The sequence below is a fragment of the Acanthopagrus latus genome, chromosome 16 (genome assembly GCF_904848185.1).
Source record: "Acanthopagrus latus isolate v.2019 chromosome 16, fAcaLat1.1, whole genome shotgun sequence".
Taxonomy (NCBI): Eukaryota; Metazoa; Chordata; class Actinopteri; order Spariformes; family Sparidae; genus Acanthopagrus; species Acanthopagrus latus.
The window spans coordinates 5722114-5748438 of NC_051054.1; the positions used below are offsets into that span (position 1 = coordinate 5722114).

The 26325-nt window shown below is 40.8% G+C and overlaps 3 protein-coding genes across 5 annotated transcripts; all 3 read right to left on the bottom strand.

Annotated features, from left to right (window-relative positions):
• Nucleotides 1-1463: 1463 nt before the first annotated feature.
• On the bottom strand, nucleotides 1464-7179 carry srsf5a (serine and arginine rich splicing factor 5a). Of its 3 annotated transcripts, none has more exons than XM_037125572.1 (8): nucleotides 7035-7179; nucleotides 5667-5801; nucleotides 5499-5569; nucleotides 4911-5033; nucleotides 4420-4489; nucleotides 2897-2970; nucleotides 2705-2809; nucleotides 1464-2582 (listed from the first exon to the last, which is right to left on the bottom strand). In XM_037125572.1, exons 2-8 carry the CDS (start codon nucleotides 5790-5792, stop codon nucleotides 2261-2263), a joined length of 891 nt encoding a protein of 296 aa, XP_036981467.1. In that variant the 5' UTR covers nucleotides 5793-5801; nucleotides 7035-7179; the 3' UTR covers nucleotides 1464-2260. The 3 variants fall into 3 exon arrangements, with proteins under 3 accessions (XP_036981467.1, XP_036981465.1, XP_036981466.1); XM_037125570.1 differs by having other exon boundaries at nucleotides 4420-4498; nucleotides 7035-7178; XM_037125571.1 differs by having other exon boundaries at nucleotides 4420-4498; nucleotides 5667-5798; nucleotides 7035-7169.
• Nucleotides 7180-10868: 3689 nt separating this feature from the next.
• On the bottom strand, nucleotides 10869-19394 carry LOC119034500 (deubiquitinase DESI2). Its single transcript, XM_037125573.1, has 5 exons — nucleotides 17793-19394; nucleotides 13362-13434; nucleotides 12038-12131; nucleotides 11796-11937; nucleotides 10869-11131 (listed from the first exon to the last, which is right to left on the bottom strand). The coding sequence occupies exons 1-5, from the start codon at nucleotides 17829-17831 to the stop codon at nucleotides 10892-10894; spliced, it is 588 nt and encodes a 195-aa protein (XP_036981468.1). The 5' UTR covers nucleotides 17832-19394; the 3' UTR covers nucleotides 10869-10891.
• A 510-nt stretch (nucleotides 19395-19904) lies between these two features.
• On the bottom strand, nucleotides 19905-25262 carry LOC119034501 (synaptojanin 2 binding protein). Its single transcript, XM_037125575.1, has 4 exons — nucleotides 25025-25262; nucleotides 24321-24457; nucleotides 23445-23540; nucleotides 19905-22607 (listed from the first exon to the last, which is right to left on the bottom strand). Exons 1-4 carry the CDS (start codon nucleotides 25086-25088, stop codon nucleotides 22464-22466), a joined length of 441 nt encoding a protein of 146 aa, XP_036981470.1. The 5' UTR covers nucleotides 25089-25262; the 3' UTR covers nucleotides 19905-22463.
• Nucleotides 25263-26325: the final 1063 nt, after the last annotated feature.

Consider the following 26325-nt stretch of genomic DNA (forward strand, 5'->3'; position numbering starts at 1 on the left):
CAGGAAAAACGTCATTGAAGGTCTCTCCGCGCTGCGTTCAGGCTGCAGGTGCAGCTGGTGCAGGTCTGGGCGGATCCGTGTCGCCAGATCGATTCCCCAAATCGTCCCTGCAGAGACACAAACTGAACCAGCTTTACGTGTCACAGTGCTGTAAAAGGTAAAAAAAAAAAAAAAAAATCCTCAGAAGAGAGTCAGAGGAGGACTTTCTCGTGCGTTGTTCTGCAGATTGAATCTTTTTAATCACTCATTATTTTATATTTTTTACTTTCACACCTGTCCTACATATGTGAGCACGTCACAGATCTTATACACCATTTTTTGAATTCAAATATCTTTTATAATATATCATAATAATTGCATCATACTGGATACTGATCACTGCCATGTCTTCTCTTTAATCTCGTTAATCTAGTGTGATGTCATTTTACTATACGCAGGTGCTGCCACCACGTGGTCGAAGGTGAACATGCTGGAAAGACCTCAGTGACCCTTCTGCTCTCCAGATCTCAACCTTTATATCATTAACCGTCTTTTTAAAGGAGCCTGCAAACAATCTTGTTTGACTTTGGCTTTGTGTGGGATGAAATGTTCCACAGCACAGTGTTCACTGGCTGTGTGGAGAGGACTTGGTCACTTTAAGGATTAGTATGTGCTAATAGATAAACTGTAATCATAGTAATCCACAGGGCAGCTTATCTGTGAGTGCTGTTTTATCAATGGCCACTCCTCTTGTACTATTTAAAGTGGTAACCTCTTGACCAGCTGGAGTAATAAACAACTTGAAGTGTTACTTTACAACACTGTGCCTGTTTTTAGAGTTGTAGTACTTGAGACCAGTTGAATCACACGTACACTATCGACTACTGCTTACATGGTGATGAATGGAGACATTTCAGAATATCAAAAAGCTCTCACCAGTCATATGCATGCAAATATTAAACCTTATCATCTCTTCACATCAGGTATAACTCACTGTTTTCATATCCTGCCATGCCATGTTTCATATTCTAGTCTCCATTCAGTTTTGATGGGACAATTTCGCTTTGTGCCATATAGTTGTCTGCCTGTCATATCCGCTCAATATTTTAATCAATCATCTGGCTTTAAATATAATATGTGTGAATAATCCTGTAGACCAAAGCTACAGAAACCATATTATATTTTATGAAATTTAACACCATTTTGACAGCTTACGTAAAAACACAGTTCTGTTAAATGAAAAATATTTGTCACAATTTAATCTGAATTTGTGTTTTTTTCTCAGGAGTTTAACATCCGTGCTGTAGCGATCGCAGGACAGAATTAATTACACAAAACCAGATTTAACAGTTTGTGAAAGCTTTATTCGGTTAAACTGCAGACTTTAATCAAATATGTAGAGTCTCAACCCACATTCACAACATATTAAAAAAAAAAAAAGTCACCATTCTTTCTTGACATTACAAAAAAATTAAATGACAATATGCAGTGAGTGTTTTATTAGTATCAAATCAATAAACTTAGAGACATTTCTTCCATTTGTGTTCAGACACTCAACACCACAGGCCATGGCTGGAGATCAAGTACGCAAACACGAAGAGAAAATAAATCACTAACACGAGACAAGGTCCTACAGCAGTGTTTAAAATAAAGAGCCAGTCGAATTAATGCCAGATTCCAACATCATTACACAAGAAAGCTGATATAAACCACCGACTGAGATGCTTGCATTTGTATGTTCACATATCAGGGCAGCGAATGCAACACGTGTAGTTTTCACCTTTTACGGTGCCACATCAGAAGCAGAATCACAGTTTCACGGCAATGCCAGGAGCTCGCATTACAAACAAAAACACACTGAACATTTGTGGGAATTAAAACTTATTCCCACCTAACCTTGAACTGCTCTCAACACTCAGGCGAAGCATAGAGGAGTGGATGGAGTCATGACATGGTAGACAGCTGGGAGAGGCTGCAGGGCTGTGACAACGATCACCGATCAAAATGTTTTGTCACGCGGCATTTCATCAAAATATGAAGGGGGATTTAAAAGAGGGAAGTGTATTAATCTTGAGAATCTTGAAAGAAAATAATAAATCTTTTTCCAAAGGAAGCACATCCAAACTAACAAAAAACAAAGCCAATTTTTATTTCAAAAGGAACCCATGTAAAAAGGCAATAATCTCCCCTTCATTAAAAAAAAAAAGAAAATCACCAGCCACCATTCAGGCCCATGGTGAGCTACTATCAGTCTATTTTACGGCCTACAGGTGTACCAATCTCAGTGTTTGCTGTCTGCTGAGGCGGAGCGGGAACGTGAACGGGACCGAGAGCGGGACCGAGAACGAGAGCGGGAACGGGACTGTTTGTTCTCAGCGGGAGCAGGTGAACGTGAGCGAGACCTGGAGCGAGACTTTGAGCGGGACTTGGAGCGAGACTTGGACCTTGAGGGAGATCTGGCGGCGGCCTTGCCCCCTCCTGATGACTTCCTCTCTGGAGTGCGACTGACAGACCTGGAGCGGCTCCTGGAACGGTTGCGGCTCCTGGAACGGCTCTTGGAGCGGGAGTAGCTGCGGGAACGAGAGCGACTCTTGCTGTGACTCCTGAAAGAAAATAGGTCATTTCATCCCGTTAGTGTTATTCAGTTTCATCACATATGGCATAACAGAAGAACAGATCTGATCAGACTCTGTTGGTGTATGTAAAACAGTAAAGAACAACCCACCTTCTGCTGTCCTCAAAGATTTTCAGCTTGCGTCCATTCAGTTCGGTCCCATCCAGCTTGGAAATGGCATTCTTCATGTCACTTCGAGATGCAAACTCAACCACTCTGTATTAAAGCAGAAGCACAATTTAGGACCAAACCCAGTGGACAAAATGGCTATTTGAGAATTCTGACAACCGAAGAGCAACTCACCCTTCATTTTTGTTGGGTCTGTGAGCGTCCACAAAGGTAACTTCACCTGCTTTTCTCATCAGGTCTTTCAGGTCCTGTTTCAAAGCATAATGCAGGCTTAGTTACAAAGAACACAACACCACGCGCCAGTGAGAGCCTTTTCAGACCTGGAGGGAGAGAAGTGAGCAAGCAGCAAGACACCAGCACACACTGAAACTTCGGTTATCTAATGCTGACTTTTGTCACTCTGTGATAAGCTCCCATTTCAGTGGAGGGCATGTAAACAAAAGAGCCACTGAAAATGCTTTTAGTGGACAAGTGTTGCCTTAAGTCTAACAGCTATAATTTCCCATTTATTGGCTCCATGAATTCATTTCCATAATGAGGTACCTGAGTAGTGAGAATTTATGTTTTTAGGTTAAAGATTTGGTGCATTTTTACGTAACAGTGTTGGATTTTGTGACTAAGTATATGCAATGAATCTGTAACAGTTATTGGTGGTTGGATGTCAAAAATACTGTGAATAAGTGGACAGGAAAATTGATCTAGAGTTTCTGTTTTTTCTTTTATATGAACTATGAAACTTATTTGGCTTAAGACTCAGAGTTTACTTGGTAAAACTACCCCCTTCCCATTTGAGACTGTAACTCTAGACCCCCTTCACCACCCGACCCTAAACAAACCCAATCACATGAGTTTTATGCTACTTACCGCTCCATACCCAGGAAGATATTAGCATAGAGCCACTTGTCCAAATAGCAAATGGGAACCAATGCAGTGTTAAGCCCTTGAGAAACGACCCCGGCCTTGACTCAGCATCCGGCCTCCACAAGTAAGGAACCACCAGAGAGCAAGTAGGGGAGGGGTGTGTGCCCGACTCAACACCCCCCCCAGCTCCATCAGCAACAGAAAAAGACCCAAACGGGAGAGTGTAGGGACCGTGGATTTGAGGGGGGTTACAGCAGTCGGGGATGCCAGCCCACAGAACCTCCAGACTGTGGCTACGGACCTCCTAAGGCTACCGTATCCTGCGCTAGACCACTTTCACCCGCTACGGGGCCCAGCCAAGACTTTAGACCGGCGGCAACTGCGTGTAAGGAGAGGCACCAAATGGACACTATTCAGAAAAAAAAACAACCAGGAGAGGGCGCTACACACTTCTGACACCTACGTGGAAGGTGTGCATTCACCTCTGATATAAAGGAAACCATATCAGAGCAGCTGTTAAAAAACAACTAAATGTTTTTGGTTAGAATGCCCATCAGCAGCTGTAATGTGCTTTTGTCTGGAAAAAAAAATGTAGATGAAGCAAAATTTTTAAAAAAAATTGAAAATAAAAAAAACAAACACTAGGGGCTTTCTATTGTGATCTGCCAATTAACTATTTAGTATGTTTTGTGTAATCTGAGTAGAGACAAATTGACCCGAATGCTGCTTCATTTAAAAAATAAATAAATAAAAAGAAATGTAACAACAGTGTGACAGGATTATTTTTTTTAAAGCTTGTGTTGAAAGATACACAAGAAAGACTAGTGATCTCTTACCTGCCAGCTAATCCGTGAGGAGAGGTTCTCTACGATGAGTCTATGGTCGGTCCGCACAGGAGGGCCATACCTGTCCGGTCAACAGGGAAAAAAAAGGAGAGAGAATTTTTAAATAACATTTTCTTGAATAAGGGAAGGACAAATGTTTGACTCTTGTGGCTGTAAATGCATCCAAACCAAACTGGAAAGTCTTAAGTGTTAAATATAGACTGTTAAATCCACCTGAATACATTCTCACAGACAGTTTATCTCCATGTTCACTGCCGTTATGTTTACCTACTTTGGGAGCCTAAAAGCTGTGTCAATATTTGAGTTTGACTGAGTGGTGGAAAATCGGGTTTATATTGATGAGAGTGAAGAGTAATGTCAGGCATCTTTTTGTTCTGCATTTTCTGTATCGTTTGCAATCATTCCAGTTGATAGCTGTTTTTTTTTCCTTCAACTAATTTGGTGAAAACAGGCTACACAAAGGTATTATTAAGCAAAGGTACCTGGATCCACTGCTGCGAGATGGGCGATAGCCACCGCCGCCGCCACCACCACCGCCGCCAAAACGTCCCATTCCAGGACCGCCACCTCTTCCTCTTCTGGAGCGAGCGTGCTCAATTGTGACTCTGAAAAGAGAAGCAAGACATACTTAGATTCAATAATTTGATGACCTACAAAATAATTGTTACAATATATCTGTGAGATATAAAATGTCTGTGGTTGATTGTGAGAAAATGGCCGGTGAGAAGTCTAGTTGTTGTGTGTGTGGGCTGACTCAAAATATTTATTGGACTAAACACACTGCAGGAACATCAAGAGTGATTCCAGCACTGTGACTTATTTATGTCCTTACAGCTTGGTGGGAGTAACATGGCTTGCAAGCTCCTCAATTCAAGATGTTACAAGAGCTACACCAAAGCTAGTTTAAGTGTTTGAGGCGTTACCGAAAACAAACAGTTTTGCATCAGAGTAACCTGTTGTGATGGTCGTCAACTGCACCCAGTTTCAGTTACACCCACCATTCAGTGAGAGTGAAAGTGTCAGAGTAAGGGACTCAGAACAAAAGGAGCCATCCAAGATTAGATCTTTACCTTTCACTGCACAGTTCCTTTCCATTCAACTCGTACACAGCGTCATCTGCATCTCTGTGGTCATCAAATTCCTGAGGAGAGACAAAACCAAAGATTGTTAGTTGTAACAACAAAAAAATAGGACATGTAAGAACCCATAATTCAAAAAAAGCAGTCTGCCACACTCACCACAAAGCCGAATCCATTCTTCAGGTTGATTTCCCGAATCCTTCCATATCCCTTGAAAAACTTCTCCACATCTCTCTCTCTGGCATGTGGGCTCAAGCGGCCGATGAAGACGCGACAACCACTCATTGTAATCTGCTGAAATAGAAAAAACACAGGACTTGGTAAACATTAAACCAGAAGGTGGAGTAAAAATAGCTTAAAATTTGATGCATCAAGCAGGTCAGTATGTTGACCTCACATAGCCAACAGTAAATTTCAGCCAGAGGTGCTTCCAAGCTTAATTAGTAACAGATCTGTTACTGATGAACAAAGCAGTAACATGGCAAACGTTGTGCAGCACCAACTCCTGACAGAGCTTCAGAATCAAAATGCTTATTTCATATGATTTTATTTGCTCATAACCACTGAACATTGATTTTTGGGTTGTGAAACACTACTTAGAGGTCAGAGAAGGGTCACAATACCTAAATATAGCCTGAGAGTGACAAACATGATTTGCATCAAAACCACATGATAATCTAGGTTTGGTCAAGCAAGTTTCAGTGGATTAGTTTACTTCCACTAAGATTTCTCCAAAAGTCCGAAACTAACGCCACCCCAACTTTCATCCATTCAGTTCCCAGCTAAGCAGGTACAACTTACATCCAAATACAAAGACTTCCACTTAACTATGTTCAAAATGTTTTGCTGGAGGTTTCTAGTGCGATTCTGCTTTCACCATACATGTGCATTTTAGAGATAGTAACATGATGTTTTTCATACTTTGTCTTCACGATATTAATAGTGTGGACATCATTTTAAATGCACTTTGCATAATTGCAAATATGTCCTAAGCACCAGAAACTAGTTACAGAAGCAAAAGGTTGATTAAGAGACATTTCAAAATACCAAAAACAATAACATTAGCCGACTTACAATCGGTAAGGCCGTAGTGCTCTCGATTAGAAAGCATTAGTAAAGGCCCAACTTTAGCCAGCTAGCTTACGTTAGCTACGAGCGACACGCTGCGGTAAGTAGGCTAATCGGTTAACGCTAAATTCACTCAATTATACCTCAATTTCGTATGAAAAAATGTCTGCATTGAAGTCTAAAATGTACCAAATGCCATCCTGGTTTAAATGGCAGATATTTACTGACATTTGGTGATACTTAAACGGCTTAAAACCGTTTTTTATGGCGTGGTCGATCCTTGCCGGCCGCAGCTCGCCTTGAGGTCGACATCAGCTAGCTCAGGTTAGCTAACCGAGCTAGCCACCTAGCTTTAGCTACAAAGACGTTACTGTTCAGAAAATACGAGCACCGCGGTTAGCTAACGTAAAACAGCACACTTGATGCAAACATTTAACATTAAACGAGTACGATGCTCACCGTATCTGGTTTCCTCAGACCGTCTCCGTTTTTGTTGTTTACGTCGCTGGCTTGCTGCTACTCTGACTGCCTCGACTGAGCTCGGCTCGGTATTAAAATGGCGAGCGAGTCGAAAGAGCGGGGAACAGGAAACGTTGCTACACTCGCGTTGCCAGTTTGGGGTTGCTCATTAACTTCCGCAGTTAATACATAACTTGTTTTGAGTTTATAGCTTTGCCCCCATTTCCGGGCACACACATACTACAGAGGTAATATTAACTTATCATGGTTAAATAAACATAAACAAACGTGAATCTTTTTGCTTATCAAGAAAATTGGCGGAGCTTTTTAGATCTCCACAAAGAGGGATGCAACACGTATTTGGCAACCCATTTCACAGTCTTTTAAAGCAGGGAGGAGAGCTGGAAAAAATCTTATTACTACTGTATTTTAAAATACCTGCTCACAGTTCCAAGTATTCATTTCTACTATGATATGTGGTTATGTTTTATGTTTATTTTGATATTGATATGTTGCTGCTAATTGAGGCTAATCATACTGTTTCTGTCTGCTTTGTTAGCCCAATGTTATCTTCCTTCAGGACACCATTGTAATCATTTATATGTATTGCTTGTTTTAAATCAACAAAACATTAGTATAGTGTGAACCTTTTCTCCCTTTTTGAGGGAGACACCGATATTGATATTGGAGTTATGTTTAAAATAAAACAGATAATGATACATAGAGAAAAAAAGTACAAAAAAACACTTTTTTGTGGTCTGTGGCAGTCTCTGCAGCAATTCTTTGTTAATTATTGGTAAATATATTCACTAAATATGATACATTTATGATTACCTGATATTAGCCCATATGTTGGAGTAGGGGCATCTAGAAATAGTTAATGTATAAAATGAAATATCTGGTTTGTAGTTTATCCAGTGAAAGTAAAGCTATTTAAAGTTAAACATGTGACAGATTAAATGAATGCATCATATTGCTGCTTAAATTTGCAAAAGAAATCCAACATTGTGCTACAAAAAGTCACAGCCTGATACAACCACACATGTTAAAGGTGAAAGGCCACCTGTTGAAAATACAGCTGCTGCTATATTAGGCTACCATTAGCTATTTTGCTGAATTAGCAGTGCAGCTAGCGGTGTGGGAGCTGGGAAACCACAGGACTGTCTGTGTTTACACCACTACTACAGGAGCTTTGGACCGAAACTGGCCAGGGCTAACCAGTTAGCATGCAAACTCCAGTAGATATCTCTGCCACACAGTACATAGAAGTCACAACATATTATCTCTTTTACATCCTGTCGATAATTTTAGTTATCAATAAACATATCTCATCTTATTGTATGTATCGTTTCCCACCCATTAGCCATCCTTTAAGTTACAACAGAAGAGGCACACCATCTCTTTGTTATTCTGTCTCTTTATTCTAGTTCTATATCATCATTCTTGAAATTGTCTTGGGTTAGGAAAAGGAAATACAAGGTTAAGGTTGACACAGTACGATAGAAAAAAATACCTGTCTGGTTTGCTCTGTAGAAAGTGCCGAAGACTGGAATACTGGAATACTGATCACTGTACAGCTCCCTTCAACTCAAAACGTATACCAAAAGATCTGAACACAATACACTTGGTGAAATGTAAGACTACGTCCAAAATAAACAAGAATGTAGCTTATTTAAGAAACATGAAGAAGAAGTCAAATGATCAATTTGCACTTTCAACCCCATTTTTTGAAGGTGTTCAGCGGGAATGAGATGAATGCCACCATGAGGAGTCATGTGATTTCCTTCCTGAGAGAGGGCAGCTGTTGTTCAGCACACTACAGCAAGAGGGATGGGAAGAGAATAAAATCACACGAGGACCTGTTCACCCAGCAGCATGAATTGAAATGAGTAAAACTACAAGGAGCCGATGTTTGTCATCACCATTATAATTACCGCCATCGTTAAGATCGGAGGGGGGGCTGACGTTCACGGGGCTGTGTACCTGCACGAATGCTAAAACCACAGTGACTACAAATAACCTCATGACATCGTGTTTTACCTTGATGAGAAACTGATCTGCTCATTGCAACAAACAAAACTTCAGATGTAACTTTTAAAAGGGATTCTTCACGCTCAATAAAATGCTTTGTATCTCTTAACATGTAACATTTCTGTTCACAGTTAACATAAATCATAAAAACGTTTAAAAAAAACTTAAAGTGGTCTCAAAGGAATACTTTGACATTTTGAGACATACACTGTTTTGATTGACTCCACTCTTGTGCCTCTGAGACAAACACCTAGCTTTTAGGCAGCACCTGGTTAGCTTAGCTTAGCATAAATACTGGAAACAGCGGAAGTAGGGGTGCTGAGGCCTTGGAAAAACCAACACGCGTCCCTGTTTTTACGGACAAATAAGAAATAACCTAATGTTTACCATTGCCGAATTATTCACAAGGTCCAAATAATTAAGAATTAGTAATAGACAGCGTTTCATAAAGTTTAAAAAGTTTCTCTCGACTCGACAACAACAAAATTTTGTGATTTTTTTAAGGGAGGCTGGGGAATTTCTCTCCCTTTTTATCTTCCTGCTATTTCTGACTGTAGTTGCTGGGGCTGCTTTGAGCTATAGCATGTTGGTGTTCAAGTTTTCTGTCTGCTGTCGTCATTAGCGACCTGAAATGTGACTGAAAATCATGAGTGTGGTATCAATCTTCTCATCTAAGTCTCAGCATGAAAGCAAATACATGTTTTTTCCAAAATAAAGAAACTATTGCTCTAACGGCTGTGATCTAAAGAAGAATACTTATTGTCTTGCTTTCTTTTCTCATGGCAGCTCATGTCTTGGTGAAGAAGAAGAAAAAAAAAAGGTGATAAAACCAGAATCCCCCAGGAACATCTCTCTGGGTGTTAATGTACATTTCCTGGCCTGGAAGTTATCGCACCGTTAATAATATAAAGACCATTTGGATATAAAAGCGTAGACAAAACTTGTACTGGGTCACAAAGTCAATAATTGTCAGTTTAGCAGCTTGACTTTCTTTGTGTTTGTGTCTCTGAGATGTTGACAGATAGTGACTGGGCTGCCCGAGGCCGTTTAGACTGAACAGCATTTGCCCTTGATTGTTTACAACAGCCGGTTTAGCGTTTAAAACGGGTCCCAGGTTTTATCATTTTGATTTACAAAAAGGAAAAGGAGAGGAAATATTTGATGATATGATCAGAGGAGTGGCATCTCAGTTTATGGTTCGTCAAATCCTTTCAACATGCAACATTTTTTTTACGAGCTCAGGCAGAACTCGAGGGGGAACAATCAGATCCTCTTTAAAACCAGTTCACCTTCTAAAATGGCCAAAAAGTTAAATATTTAGGTTCCACACAGAGAAAGCAGAGTTGACGATATTAACTGAAGGCCACATAGAGGTTACTGAATGAGAACTTGAGAGCAGATTAGCAGTTCTCTGTCACTATGAGTAGCCTCAGGGTGTCTAACTAGTTATTCTACAAAAGCAGCTCTGAAGGCAGGGCAGGGAACAAGGCTGACAAAGGTTTAAAAGTTCATGGAAAAGACTAACAATAACATACTACAAACTTCAGATCTACAATAGTTGTTGTCGGGTTCTGAGCGATGCCTCAGCGCCCGGGGCTCAGGTCAAAGTCTGCCTTCGTCATCCTGTCATCTGTGTGAAGGACAGGCAGGGCCTCTGTAGGTCGGAAGTCTCTGTTCATGAAGAGGGAACTCTTCTTTTTCCTGCCTCTTCACTCAGAGGACAAACAGTATGAGGTCAGGTGGTTGTTCAAGCCTACTAATGCCACTTGAGCCACGAGCAGAGGTGGCAGGAAGGTCCCGAGGTCAGTGTATGAATGCGGCGCCGTTCACACCCTCGTGTGGCGGCAGCTGTGGGAGGAGCCGGTCGCGGCTGCTCCGGACGGAGACGAAGGGTCCTCGTCGCTCGACTCGTTCTGCTCCTCTTTGTGGAGGCCGAGGCTGATGTGGCTCTGCAGGGCGGCCGGGGTCAACCACTCCTTGGGTAGGCAGCTCTGCAGGAAGGGGATGCACGAGCTGAAGTACGCCAGTCTGTTGACCCAGCGAGGGATCTCACGCCCGCACAGCAACTGAGAAAATGCACAATATGCGACGTGAAACATGTTGTCTGTGTTTTACTTCTATCAGCGTGTGAGACATGTAAAAACTAGAGTTTGACTAGAAAGAAACTGCAAGTTAAACCAGTCCAAATGACATTTTTGTGACTTATTAAATGATTTTATTTTCTATGGATGCATAATTTTCTTGAAACGTACAGCATGTCATTTCAGCACATAGGGTTCTCTCAATCAAAACAGTGACAAAAGATATTGTGAAGTTGTGTGGGACCGCTGGAATTGATGTCTTGATATGTCGACAACAGTCCCACACAACTTCACAACATCTTCTGTCATTGTTTTGATTGAGAGGAAGTGAGCGTCGGCCAGCTAATACAGCCTAAAATGTTGTAGTGATGCAGCCCGAGCTGATATAATCCTGATGACATCAACTGAGTTATATTTACAGACTTTATAAAGTTCCCTTCAGAGCCATAGAAGACATTATATAACCGTTTTACTGAATAGCTCTCCCTTTAACTTCTTTGAGCAAACTTTGATGCAGCAGGAACTTCTTTGTGTGACTTTTTATAGTTGTTGCTCGTCCCTGTTCTGTATCTTATTGTTTCTGAACTGTACATACACGCAGGAACAGAAAAAAACAAACATTTGGCAGCGAACGCAGCGTGAGACTGACCTCAGACAGCGAGGAGGAGAAGTGGTTGCAGTTCTTGTGCATTAGATGGTAGGCGTTGCCCTTGAACTCTTTACCAAGCTCCTCCATGATTTTATCTATGTCCTCCTCTGTGAAGTCCGTGGTGCCCAAAACAATGGCCTCCCTGTCGGAAAGCAATGGGAATGAAATATCAGCGCGCTTATCTCCACAGTTCGCTGTAACGACATCACAGTGTATTGTGTGCAGAAGTGGAGAACACTCACTTGAATTTGAACGTCTCTCCCAGTTCAGCAGCGTTGCCCGGGTTGATCTCGAAGATGCCGCTGAAAGGGTACGGATGACCCCCGTAGGCAAATTCTGTGTGGAAAAAAACACATGCAAAACAAAGGTTAGGTTGGTGAATGGGAGCGCTGAACAACTGTAATTACACAGAAGCAAGCGATTAATCAATGACACGCTGTGCTTAAATCATTAGGCCAGGCTAATTACAGTCCTCCCTGCCCTGTATTTACTGCAATACAATGAAAACAGTGATCAGCACCAGAGTCACAGCTTATCAAATAGAGAATCAGATTGTAAGCCCTGTAGCATATGATTAAATTAGCTGTGTTAAGGTATATGTGAAAGCCACAAATATACTGTTGTGGATAAACAGACAAATTAATTTGAAGCAGTTATTCTTCCCTCATAGTTATATTTCCCTGTTGCCATATAAAGTGTTTTTATGCAACTTCTCCCCTATAATTTACAGAGAAATATTAAAGCTCAACATTTATCTGACAGCTTTGGTTGCCAGTTACTTCACATGGTTTCAGGCCCGGGATGGAAGAGACCCAGCAGAGAATGGAGCCATAACATTATGTCAAATCTGTTTTTTTCTTCATAGTCTTTTGACACAAGTATTTTTGCGCAAAGACACCTGATCTTTACTCTAAAACACGACTACTGCAGCTAAAGAATAACTCACAAGTTCAGTCCAAATGATGGACCATGTGCAGAAAGATTCAATGAATATAACTAGACTTATTTCATCTTTATTTTAGCCCTCAAAACTTTTAAATTGTGAGGTTTTCACCTGACAGTTAATGCAATACGGTTGAAATCATGAGGTCATTATACAAAAAAAAAAAAAAATGCTGCACGCATTAAATAATATCCTGAAAGTGATTGCCTGCAGCGGTGAAGTCTGTGTTTTTACTCTCTTCATATTTCACAGTGCACAGAGCCAATAACTCTGGTTGCAGAGACATAATGGAATTCCTGGTGATCTAGTTTCACGCTGGTTTCTGCCTCTCTTTATTCAAACCTCACGCACACACAAACATGCACACACACACACACACGATGTAGAGTGAGTCAATGGTGACTCAACCCAGAGAAACGGGGTCATGTTATTTGGAAACACAATTCTGTGTTCCATTTTTAAAACCAGACTTCATCTGCGCTTGTGATGGCAGCCCTGCACAAACCTCAGCATCAGACGGTGCTGCGCAGGCCCGACTGTGGCCTGCTGTGATTGCCCTCTGTCCAGCAGTAATGAGATTTGACAGAAAGGAACGAAAAAGGACGGAGGGGAAAAGGTCTTACCTCTGCCATAAATCTCGATGCCTGAGTGGAAGACTCCAATCCCCAGATTGGAAGTGTATTCGTTGATCCAGTACTGCGGAAGAAAAGAGGAAGAAGGAGAGGAAGGAGAGGTCAATTAGGATCAATATCAACAGTTATTGTGTCGGAAAGAGACAATAAGGCTGCTTCAATAAAACATAATGCACATTAAAAACACTGGACTGCCAAAATCATTATTTCAGAAAAGATGCTGATAGCTTCAGGATTATTATTCAGACATATTAGTATTCTGAATTTGGCGATCACAGTGGTTTTTACCTCCCTTCTGGAAAATAACTTTAGTGTGCATTTAAAGGAGTAGTTTAACATTTTGGGAAATACATGCTTATTCGGTTTCTTTTAGAGATTAATAACACGCTCATGTTTGCACAGCCAGCAGCCAGTTAGCTTAGCTTATCTTAGCATGAAGACTAGAAACAGGGGAAGACAGCTAGGCCGGCCTTGTCAAAGGATTATTGTATTTACTCTGCTTTTACAAACACGATATGACAGGGCTGCAGACTGCAACCATCTATTTTTATAACAGGGAGCACCTGTACGACTGGCCGACTTTTTAAAATAATGATCGTTAACACAGTTTAAACTGTTGATCAATTGATTGTTTTTTATTGTAATGTCTGGTTTGAGGAGGTGCTGCAGCCTCCCTTTAAAAAGTCATGAGAAATGACTTTCTCTTCAAGCTCTACCTCACTTTTAAAACAAAACAGAACATTGTTATTTCTGGGAATTGTCTGTGTATCACCAGCAGATAAATAAGTAATAGGGTTAGGATGGTAAAAATGTATAATGTGTTGAGTTTCTCGACATGGAGCTCCTAAAATTTTTAGTAAATAGCAGCAGTCCTAAGAATGTCTCCTGGCAAAAGTAAGTAACATAAACTTGCAGGACTGCTTTTCGTTGTTTGTCTGTTGTTTCTGTCTTCATCAAGTTATTCCTATTTGAGATTTCAAACAGCATTGATTTCCTTCAGCTGTGTATTAGACAGAGAACAAGGAAAACACTCAGGATTGATCCATCCAAGTAGTATCTGATCCATCACGTGCAAGATTTTAGATTGGTAAACGAATATTTACACATAAGAGGAGATCCTGGTGGTCTCTGAGCCACCCTGCCGCCCTCCCCTGCAGACATTCGGGAGATAATTTATTCCAGGACCACAGCTCCCCTCCTCCCACACCCACTGACACTCCCACACCCTTTGATACCCCTGAGGAAACATGCTAAGAGCTATCCACACTGCCCCAGATGTCCCCTATTAATAATAGAACAGGTTTCCGGGCTCAGACTGATACAATAAAAGCATATCCACCATTTTACTTTGGGTCAACTGAGTCTTCTCACGTTTCTGCAGCCACTTCGACTCCTTCTGGCTCTTCAGTTTTTGTCATTTCACACCAGGAAGCCAATGGAAATCTTTTTTTTACTAGTTCCGAGGACGAAGTCATCAGTGAAATGAGATGGTGACAAGCTGACTGTCAAATGATATGACTTTCTCCTCAGTGCATGAACAAGTGAGCCCCGGAAACATTTCTCCATCACTATGTTGCTGATGCAAATCACACTCACAAGTCAGGCTGCATGCCAACACTGCTGCAGCGACCCATGCAGCACAGCATCCTGCCGATGTGCAGATCCAGCATGCACCGCTACACACATCCACCAGTCACATTGATTTCACATTGACGATGATCGATTCATCATCATCATCCCTCCTCGCATGATTCACTCTCTCAGGCGGATCCTGTTGCCTACTCGCGCTTTTGTGTTTAATTCTCGGGAGAAGTATTTAAGGCTGGCTCTGACTCTCTGACGCCGTCATGATCACTTTCTCCCTTTTCAAACGCCCCCTGCATGACCTGCTAAGTCCCGGCACGGCAGAGCCACGCTGGAATTAAATCAGCTGTCTGAGCAGCTGTCACTTCTGGCCCCACCGAGGCCCCGCGACTGTGAGACGGCTTGAAGACACCAAGAGAGAGCTGAGAGTCCAGAACTGAGCTGACTCAAGCCTGGAAAGCTAAAAGATCAGGGCACTTATGAAGTTTCATAGTCCACAAAACCTTTCTGCAGCTTCAGGGCACAACAGTGTTGCTGCATCTCCTCAAAAGCTGAAGCTAAAAGAAAACAGTGAAATTGCTCCATGCAGTTTAAGAAGATCCCAACACATTTAAACGGATGTCATTCACCCTCTTGACATGCAGTCCAGCTTCAACAACCACTTCAGACAAAGTGTGCGTTAGTCCTTTTAGCTCAGCAGCTACACTGGAGCTTTCAGCTTTTCCAGAGACTTGGATGAAGCCGGACGAGCTGTTTGGAGCCTTTTTCTGATCTTTCTGTCACCAAGACACTTCAGTTGTTTTTGCTACGAAGCTCCACGAACATTTTGTGAACTATGAAACTTTCCATCAACATGAGACTGAGCACATAATAACTGAAATTGCATTTTTGTGTGAACTTAACCTTTAAGTTCTGACTCTTATCTCAATATTTGGGTCGTTAATCACATAATTTACTGACATAAATTTATACCTTTTACTTCATGACTCTTTATCTCATACTTTGTAAGTTGCATGTAAGTTGTGTAAGTGTATAAATAAACTGTTTAATAAATGTTTGTATGTATCTTTTGTAAAAAGATGATTAAAATAACTAGTTACAGCTGTTTAGAAAAACATAATAGCATCTGTCTGTCTGCCTACAACAACAATATACGGTGTTATTAATAATTCATCGGATTTGTATGTTCTGATTATAAATTCTGAATGGGGGAGGTGAAGTAATGATCTTTATTCACTCCTCAGTATCACAAATGCTCTGCTGTAAAATGGAGTAATTCTGTGGATTTACAGCAACACGTTGCGTAATATTCACACAGGAGGCTGTTCAGCAGTACAGTGGAGACCAGGCGGTGGGCACAAGAGTGAGTGAATGAATGCACAGCCTTGTCCTTTACTGGTGTGTGTGTGTGTGTGGGTTTATGTGAGTGTGTAAATGCAGCATGTGTGTGTTTTGTATGTGCGAGCGTCACGTGAGCTGGAGGAACAGCAGCAGAGGTCAGTGTGCTGAGGGGAGCTCTTGTTTCACACGCTGGATTTTCTTATCTGCTTTCTCTCTTCTTGTCTTTTGTTTTTCAGATTTTCCACTGAGGGCTTCAACTCTTCACCAGCGAGAAGCGACGTTACGTCTAAACAATGTCTGTGTTGGTAGAAAGAGCGGAATTTGTCTTCATAACACAAAGCATGCCTGCAGCAGAGCAGATAAGGCCACATTCACTAACGCTTTCCTCCAGTCTCTGGAAAATCTGTTCATTTAACATTATTCAATTAGTTTCTATAGAAGACCATTTAATTTGAGTCAAACTAAAGCCACTACTTCCTTAATTATGACTTTTAACTCATATTTTTGACTGTTTATCTCATAAATGAGCTTCTCTGTCCCATAATTATAACTTTCTATCCTCAAATTAGGGCTTTTATCTCATAATTCTCATCCGTTATCTCACAAATCTGACTTTTTATCCCATACTTTTTTAATTTCTACAGTAATTATGACTTTTATCTCAAAACATCAACTTTCTGTCTCGTACTTTTGACTGTTTATCTCATAATTTAGCTTTTCTCTCCCATAATTATAACTTTCCATTCTATAATTATGACTTTTATCTGATAATTTTTGTCTTTTATCACATAACATCGACTTTCTATCTAAACATGACTTTTATCTCTTACTTTTGACTTTTTGGCTCATAAATTAGCTTTTTTGTCCCATAATTATAACTTTATAACCTATAATTTTAACATTCTATCTCGTAATTTTGGTCTTTTATCACATTATTATGATTTTTTATCTTTTATCTCACCATTCTGACTTTGGATCTCATATTTTTTTAGATTTTATGAGACTTTCTATCTCACAAACACGACTTTTAATCTCATACTTTCAACTGTTTATATAATAATTTAGCATTTCTGTCTCGTAATTATAACTTAACACCCCAAAATTATGACTTTTATCTCATACTTTTGGTCTTTCATCACATAATTATGACTTTTTGTCTCTTAATTGAGCTTTCACATATTTTTCTGGCAGAAATGATCTTTTCAAGTTATCAAGATTGTAAAATGATGATGTGTATGAATCTAAGCCTTCCTGCAGACACAGCACTACCTGTTCTTATGTAATATTCAACATCACCTGGACTCTTTCCCACACTGAAACGTCAGTGAAGTGCTCATGTCGGTGAACAGGTGTGCAGTGGGCCTGCTGTCTCTGGTGGTGCATTCACTTCCTCTGCTGGTGTCGGATTACAAACCTTCCGCCACGAGCAGGAAAAAAAGAAAAAGACTGGAACTGAGTGAAAAGTGAGAGTGCAGTGCGGTCGAGGAGGACTCTTACCATATCATACACGTTGAGGATGACAGGTTCATTGGCCATGATTTGAACCTGAGCTGGAAAGGCAAACGTCCCCACGCTGTACGCTCGTCGGGACCTCCACACCCTCCGAAGTCACAGGGCCACACGGCGGAGACCAGGAGCGGCGGGCGGGCGTCTGCTGGAGGGATGGAGGCTGCTCATTCCCCCCCTCCCGCAGGGCAACAACAGCAAAGCCAGGGGAAGAAACCAAAAATGTCCCCAAAGAAAGAGGTCAGGTGAGGCTCAGAGAGATGTCACAGAGCCATTACAGAAACTCAGATCCCAGCAGGGCAGTGGACGCGGCCCATCTTCCCCCCAAAAAAACCCTCCAAAAATCAGTTTGTCTGCAGGTGTATTTGTGGAAAAAAAAAAATAAGCTCAACACACAAATTCACCCGAGCCGCTTCAGAGGTGGTAACGTGGACCGGAGCGGACAGAAGAGGGCCTACAAGTGTTGAGATCCGAAGCGGGCGCGCTGCTCTCATCGTGGGCGAAAAGGCGACGGCTCGGGCGGACGGATGTCAGCGACGGAGGCGGAGAGCGGGCCATCTTCACACGGAGGATGTCGGAGCAGCTGTGGGAGAGGCGACTCCAGAGCCACGGTGGTTAATTACAGCTGATGGAGGAGTAGTGGTGGTGGTGCTGGTGGGGAGGAGGAGGAGAGAGAGAGAGAGTCAGGTTCACCAGCAGCATCCCCGGCCGGTGCTGCCTCTACAGCTGGCCCGCATCCAGCATCCTCCTCGTCGGGCTGGTTGACACAAACCTCCCCGACATGACTCCGCTGATCCAAACCCGCTCGATGGAGGTTTTGTTTTTTGTTTTTCTTTCTTTTCAGATGTGTTTCATGAAAGTAGTGAAGCGGTGAGATTCTCCACCGTGCGCTGCTGCGGCTGCTCTCCGTCTGTCTCCCTGTGGTCGGGACTGGAGCGGTGGATTACATCATATCTGCCTCCGAGGCAGCATCCTCCAACAGCTGATGAGACAACAGGACTGCTGGTGGGTGTACAGGAGCACATTTTGTTACAAAACACACCACTTTCACCGCTTCTGCCAGCACAGGGGCCATGTTGAGATTCATTTTTCACCAATGTGCTTTGTCCAAAACAGCCATCACGACTACTCGACAACACAAAGCTGAGTAGGGTTGGACAGTGCACTTTATTTTTTTATAGACCCAAAAGAGGATTGTTTTGTTTGCCAAAATGCAAAATTGAGACTCCCACTCCCAATAGATTTAGACTTTACTTTATATTCAATGCAACACTCGGCGACAACAGGTTGTTATTTGTTTATTCTAATAAAATAAGACAACGCAAATGCAACTCCACACCACGATTCATTTTAGTCGCCACAACACGTCTATAATTAAATAGTTCCCCCTCATTATGATCACAATAATATGAAGTATGCCGCTCATTTACTAATATATTCAGAAAGAACCCAATTTTTGTCAAATTTAAGCGTCCACTTTTAATTTGAAGGTACTCTGACAACATCCGGTATTGCGAAATCGTCGCTAACTTTATATTTGACTGTCCAAAACTGAGATTTACCACATAAAACTGAGTTTTTAAAACAAAATTTGACACATTCAGTTAAAGTTTTAATTAAATAGCCTACTTACTATCAATGTATCTTCATTTTGGATTAGTAAATCTTAATTTTAGCTACAAAATTAAGACTTAAACAATGTTTCTCATAATTTTATTGAATTTATTCTATTTTTTGACATTCAAAATCAAGATTTTAACAAAACTTCCTATATTTTTATATGTAAACCAATTATTTGATGTACGAAATGAATATTATACCAAAGCTTCTCATAATTTAATTTAGTAAACCTCCTTTTTGACACAATACATATTTTAATTTTGTATCTCATACTTTGGACATTATAGTTCTTGTCTTGATTTGCCAGCTCTATAATTATCATCACTAATAAATGGCTAATTAATATTTAATCAAACTTGAATAAATTGTTAATTTACAGCTGAAAAATGTGTGTGGTAGTGACAAGAGAGACGCAAATATCAGATGCTAATGCCAAATGTTTTGTATAAAGTGATAAAAAATAAAAACAGGAGACAAAACCACTTGAATTCAACATGAATTTTAATACAGTAGGTGCTTTGATGTAAAACACACAGTATTTGCATAATTTATTAGTGCTTCTGATTGACTTTTTTTCCTGGCATAACTGCACATATTCACAATCCCACTCAGCAGAGCGACATGACATGTATTTACAGACAACGACAGCCGCACTCGGTCAGAGACAATCGCTTGACAGACGCTCTGCAGACTGAAACATGTAGACAAACACACAATTCAGTTATTCTTCTGCTCTGTGGCTGTTACTGGAGGCGTTCCATGATTGTGGCTAGTGCAAAAAAACAAAACAAAAACATTTAAAGTTGTTGACAGCTAAAGAAAAGTCACCTTTACAGTGAACCGGCTCGAGCTGCTCATCAGTATTAAGCTGTTGACCCTTCACATACATGAAACAACTCCGTCGGATCATGCTTCTTATTTCACTTTCACCCCACGACAAGCAGAAAGTGCGACGTGAATTTTAAAGCACTGGCCTCGATGCTGAATCTTGTTTGACATGGTCCGAGCAAAACATAAACACGGCAGCTGCGATCGAGTTTTAAGTAACGAGCTGCCCAACACATGATAAACGTATAAGGAATGATTTGTGTCTGATACAGATCTGATGGTTCACCCTGAGTGACCGCGTGACTCTTTAGAATAAACCCTTCAAAGTGAAACTACTTGGTGAATCTCTGAACTCAAACTCCGGTGAAGTGTGTTTTGTTTAAAAAGTCTGCTGATAATCTGTGTTTTTCTTACAGCCAACAACAGAGGTGCAAAGATTAATCAATTAGTTGTCAACCCTTTTGATAATCAATTCATAGTTTTGAGTCATTTTTTAAGAAAATAAAGTCAAGATTCTCTGTTCCAGTTTCTTAAATGTGAGTGTTTTTTTTCTTTTTACTCCTTTATGGCAGTAAACTGAATATCTGTGGGTTGTAGGCGGCACATCTTTCCCAAATTTTTCCCTTTTTTAGACAAACTTCTAATTACAGACAGATTTAACTACAATTAAAACTGTTAAATTAAATCGGTTTGGTCAAACAGAGGTCTGCAAATTGTCATATCAGTGCAGCATTACATATGATCACATATCGCTTTATTTTCTGTCTTTCACAATTTTCTTTTCACAATATCGAGTATCGAACAGCTGTCACGACAATCTTCAGGCTTTTGTTTTGAAAAGGAAATACACGCTTATCATTATATAGGATGACGACAACCACAAATGTCTTAATTCATCCACAAGCCAATAAATATATTCAGTTTTCAGGAGTAAAGACACCACAAAATATTCACATTTAAGAAGCTGGAAATGGTGAATTCTGTCTTTTTTCCCTTTTAAAAATGACTCCAACTGATTAATGAATGACAAAAAAAAAAGTACTTGCAGATTAATTACGAAGCTGACAACTCATCAATCATTCAACAAACAGTGGAGTCATTAAAAGACCAAAACCAGCGATGAATTGTTTTTACTATCGAGTATTGTTTGATACATCTTGTTCCTCGGTGCCACAGAGCTCCATTTTTGTAGAACCATTAAAAACACATCAAGGAGCTTCATGCTGGGTGAGCCGTGTTCCTGCTCCTGATTAGAGTGTGTTAATCCGCAGCTGAAAATAGTCCCAGACAAATACTTCACTTCCTCCCGTGTGGGTGCTGTTTGCTTAAAACCTATAGTGCGCACCAGACTGAGGAGCCCAGAGAGGCACTTGTGAACATGCAGTTACATGCTGAATCAAAGGACGAGGAAAGTGTTGAAAGACGGACTAACTCATTACTGGTTTGGGGGCTTTTTGTTGACGATGAGAGAAACACACATATCAGCAGCCACATCCTTTAATTTAACGCATTAACGGACGTAGTGGGTTGATTTTCATTTTGATCACGATGTGGAGCAACAGGGGCCAAACAACACCATCGCCACTTGGAGCAGACAGAAAAGGCACTCTAAAGTCCATTACACACTTAATCGCATTCACTGCCGGCTGCCGCTCCTCCCATGATTCTGTGCAACAGCGCAAAATGAAAATCAAACCGACAGAACTGAAAGTGCAGCGGGTTCCTCTCACGTCGCCCCTCGCACAGATCTGCCATTCAGTGATGGAGGTGCAGGGAGGCCCACGAGTGACTGAACACAACGCTGTCTTTCAGTTTGGGGGAAAAAAAAAAAAAAAAAAAAGGACCCTGAAGCTCGAGTCCGTAATATTTGACCCAAAAGATTTCATGTTTTTCTGGGTATTCAACCTGTTTCGTGCCTGAGCTCAGCCCAGCTCAGCTCGGCAGCAGGAATGTCATGTTTGCATTCTTCTTCTTTACCATCACAGAGTTAATTTTTGCAGTAAGACAACATCCTTTTTTGCATAGGAAGGGTGTCAAGAAGCTACTGTTAATCACATAATAACACACGAGCACGGAGGAACTCATCAGTGACACCGACACCGACTAATCAAGAATAATAACGTCTAAGGTTTTCGAGTTTGTTCCCTCTTTCACTTCTTTGGCCTTTAGCAAAGTTTTTTGATCTAAAAAAATAATACACAGGTGACGGCTCAGTTAAAACGACTTCCTAAGGTTCCGCATGTAAATGAATGCACAGACGGCCGCAACTCCAGCTAAAGCCACCAGAATTCCCAGAGAAGACGCAGAGGATTCGTGCTCGGGTTGTGAGCCTGTGGGTCCATTCAAGTGATGCGGCGTCTGCAAGACAGATTCAAAAACAGGAGTAAATATCAGCATTTCCAATGGGTATTATTGTCTGTGCCGCTGTTGCAAAAACAACTGGGTTGTTTCTGTTTTCGTCAGAGTTTGCAACACAGAATAAATCATGAGTTTATTAAATATTTTATTCTGCAATAGAAATGGAGTTCTCTTTTTCAGGGTGGTGACTCGTGGAAAACAAAACTGTATGGTGGTGGCAATGTTTACAGTAGGGGGTCACAATGTATTTTTAATACTGGTAATTGTGAAAATTAAACCTGAAATATTGATACTGTGATGATATTTCTACAATCATTTGATTTGTTGCCATAGTTCTGTCAGTTTTAATTGTGAATCTACACAATTAATAGTTGTGATTTGCGATTCTCCAAAGACTATAAGTTGTAAAATCCAATGTGATATCGAAAGTGTAGTTGTATGTTGACCTCGTTATCACCTCTATTCCTGAGGACAAAGTTGACTCGTGTTACACTTCATGATTTCTCACTGTGTTTTAAGCAGAAACTAGTTAAGCAACAACGAAGTTAATCTGACAGTTAGCCTGAACCGGATCAGGTTAGTTTCCAGAGTAGCTGAGCTTGAACTTTGCTGAGCTTGCTTTATGGAACCGTATCAACAGGGAAATGAGTCACACTAATGGAGAGAGTCTGGCAGTTCACATCCTATGGTTTCCGCTTGACGCTTAAGAACTCAGAGAGAGTCATTGCAGGGTAAATCCAACTGCTAATGAAATAAATACAAAGCATGAAAATCAACAAAGCATTTGAACATTTGAATACTAGGACAAGGTCATTTTTTAAGTAGCGAGCATCCCACCTTTTTCAGAACACGTAGCTCCACGTCCTCTCCTGCCGTCCTGAACAGGTCCACTGCATGTTTATGCGTCCGATCCTCAAGCTTTACTCCGTTGATCTAAAACCAACAAGGAACAAAAACAGCGATGACGTGCTGTTTCATCTGCCGACATATTTAATCAAACATCAGCTATGGCTGCAGTTAATCAATAGTTTCACTTTTGAACAATTGGCTGAGTACTTTCTTGAAAGCAGACATCAATCAAACCACTGCAAACACTTAAAGTTCAACCAGTCATTTTCTTTTCACCCTGTGTCCACAGAAAGCTGTGTGAGGTTTCTGCAAGATCCAAAACATTTCCGGAGCTTCACAGCATTCTCCCAAACAAGTGAAATAGATAGGGAATCGTGCAATCACTTCAGATAAGGTGGGTGATCACACCTTTAGCTCAGCAGCTACAGTAAAAGTTTTGGCTATAAAAAAGGGGGTATATAACATCTTCTCAAATAAATGTCAGACCTGGGGGCTTCATAGACTTGGATTATGCTGGAAGAGGTGCATGGAGACATTTCGCTTTTACATTTTAAAATAAGTCCCCATCGTCTTCAGTTGTCTGGGGAAATGCTGTGACACAGTGTTCTGCAGTGGATCCCTAGAAATGATCTGTAAATTCTGAAACTACACCTGACTTTCAAGTAGCAGATGACTGACTCAGGTGAACTTTTCCTTTCAGATGTTCAGGTTTTCACTTTAAGCTGCAACTCTTAAAAAGATGATTTGCAAGATGAAAAGATTATCAAAACAAATCTGCTGGTTTCAGATCCAGATCCTACAAATTATTTAAGTTTAGGTTGTACAGAAGGTACAGAACCACTCGATAATAAAGTCATTTATTACCGCCAGGATCTTGTCTCCCTCTTCAAGTCTCCCATCCAGGGCTGCAGCTCCATCTTCTTTGATTTTGGCCACATATATGCCATTGTCATTCGCAACATACTGCTGGTCCACGCCCCCAACTATATTGAATCCCAATCCTTGTGGAAAAAAAAGACAGACAGTGGCATCAGATAGAGGCTTTTGAGTGAAATCCAATAGGCAATAATCAAATGTTTCACTTGTGCAAACACAGCGTGGATGTCACTGGATCAAAGGGCAAGAGGAACCATCCCAACCTACTGCTATTCACGGAATCAAGCGGGTCATTAAACGTTACATAACAAGTGTAAACCTGACATTACTCCACATTCAGCTGAATAAAGGTCTCTTATCTCTCCAGCTCCGTTGGCTTCAATCTGACAGGCCAAGAAGTGACTAAACTTCGAGAGGTTTTAACACAGAGTGCATAAATCACAGTTTGTTTTTTTTTTAAACACGTGTTGTTAAATCTCAGTCAAGTCTCTGTACACTGCTTGTAGTCCACAATAACACATGTTGGGATGATATTTGCATACCTTTGAGTCGCTAATTAGCCACTAGCCTGAGGCAACTCACTGGCTTGACAGCCGTTGATTTTTGCTGCTACGTAGCTAGCTAGCTAGCTTCCCAGCTAGCAGCGCCACCGCCATCTACCAGCCGCGCGTCAACGTATTCAATCTTCTTACCTGCCGGTCCGCGCTTCAGTTTAATGTCCACCACGTTGGCCGATGGGTGCACGGAGCCATTCATCTTGTCCACACGCCACAGGATTTGAAAAAATAAAAAAATAAACGAGAGGAGAGAGAACAGAGGGACAAACTATTTAACTGAAGGTGAACTCATTGAGGAGTTTCGATTTGCTTCCTTCAGGGCTGCGGGTGGTTTGTTGTCGTGCTGCCCCCTGCTGGGAGGAAACGGAACTGCAGGCCGACCTTTGAATGACACAGCAGCAGGAGAGAAACGTACCTGTCCTGTGGTGGAGGAAGGTGAGTGAGTGCATTTACTCAAGTACTGTAGGTGAGTACTAATGTTATGTACTGGTGCTATATTCACTAGATTTTGCAGGCAAATATTGTAGTTTTTACCCCACTACATTTATTAGATAACTACATTTATTCATTATTTTGCAGTTTATATTCAGCGTCAGAGCCAAAGTTGTGTATTTTTAATAGTATCCTAAATTAGAGTTCAACTTTATTTGAAGTTTAATGCCAAGAAATGTTTTTTTGTGTTATTATTGTGTGACTCATTTATTCTAGGATGCCCATTAACCTCAGGTAAAGGGACTGCTGATGAAAATTAAAACTCAGGTTCATTTACATTTGTTTGAATGTTGATTCATGTACATTGTCCCTTTTCAAAAATTAAAAATATTTCATTACTGATACTTTTGTAATTTATCTTTCAGTAAGATATGGTTTGCAGGACTTGCAGTACTTGAAACAGAGTATTATTACTCTGTGGCATAACAACTTTGACTTAATTAAAAGATCTGGGTAGTTGTTCCACCACTGAATCCTACGAATAAGTTGTTCCCATGATGATGTAATTTAATGTAATACTTCTACTTGTACTACTGGTGGAAAAAGTTATCAGATGTTTCACTGACTCACAGTGTAAAAAATACTCCATTACAAGTGGAAAATGTGTATTTTTATACTTAGCACATGTACAACTCGTCTTGTTGACCATGTCAATGTAAAATTCAACTTAGATGGCATTGCAGAAGTATTTAGACTTGCAAAAGGAAAACCACAATATAAAAAAAGGTGGACTAAAAAATGTAGCAAAGTGTAGTTGTCCTTTTGATATGCATCTCTAATACATGCATCTCCACAGTTCCACTTAAAGTGTGTTTAAAATGTAGTTTACTTATACTTACTTGGATCAATAGTGAGTGAATAAACTGTGCTATATAAATACAATGATAATATGACACATTCTACTCTATTACACCAAATACACAGAGGTAAACCATAGAAAACAC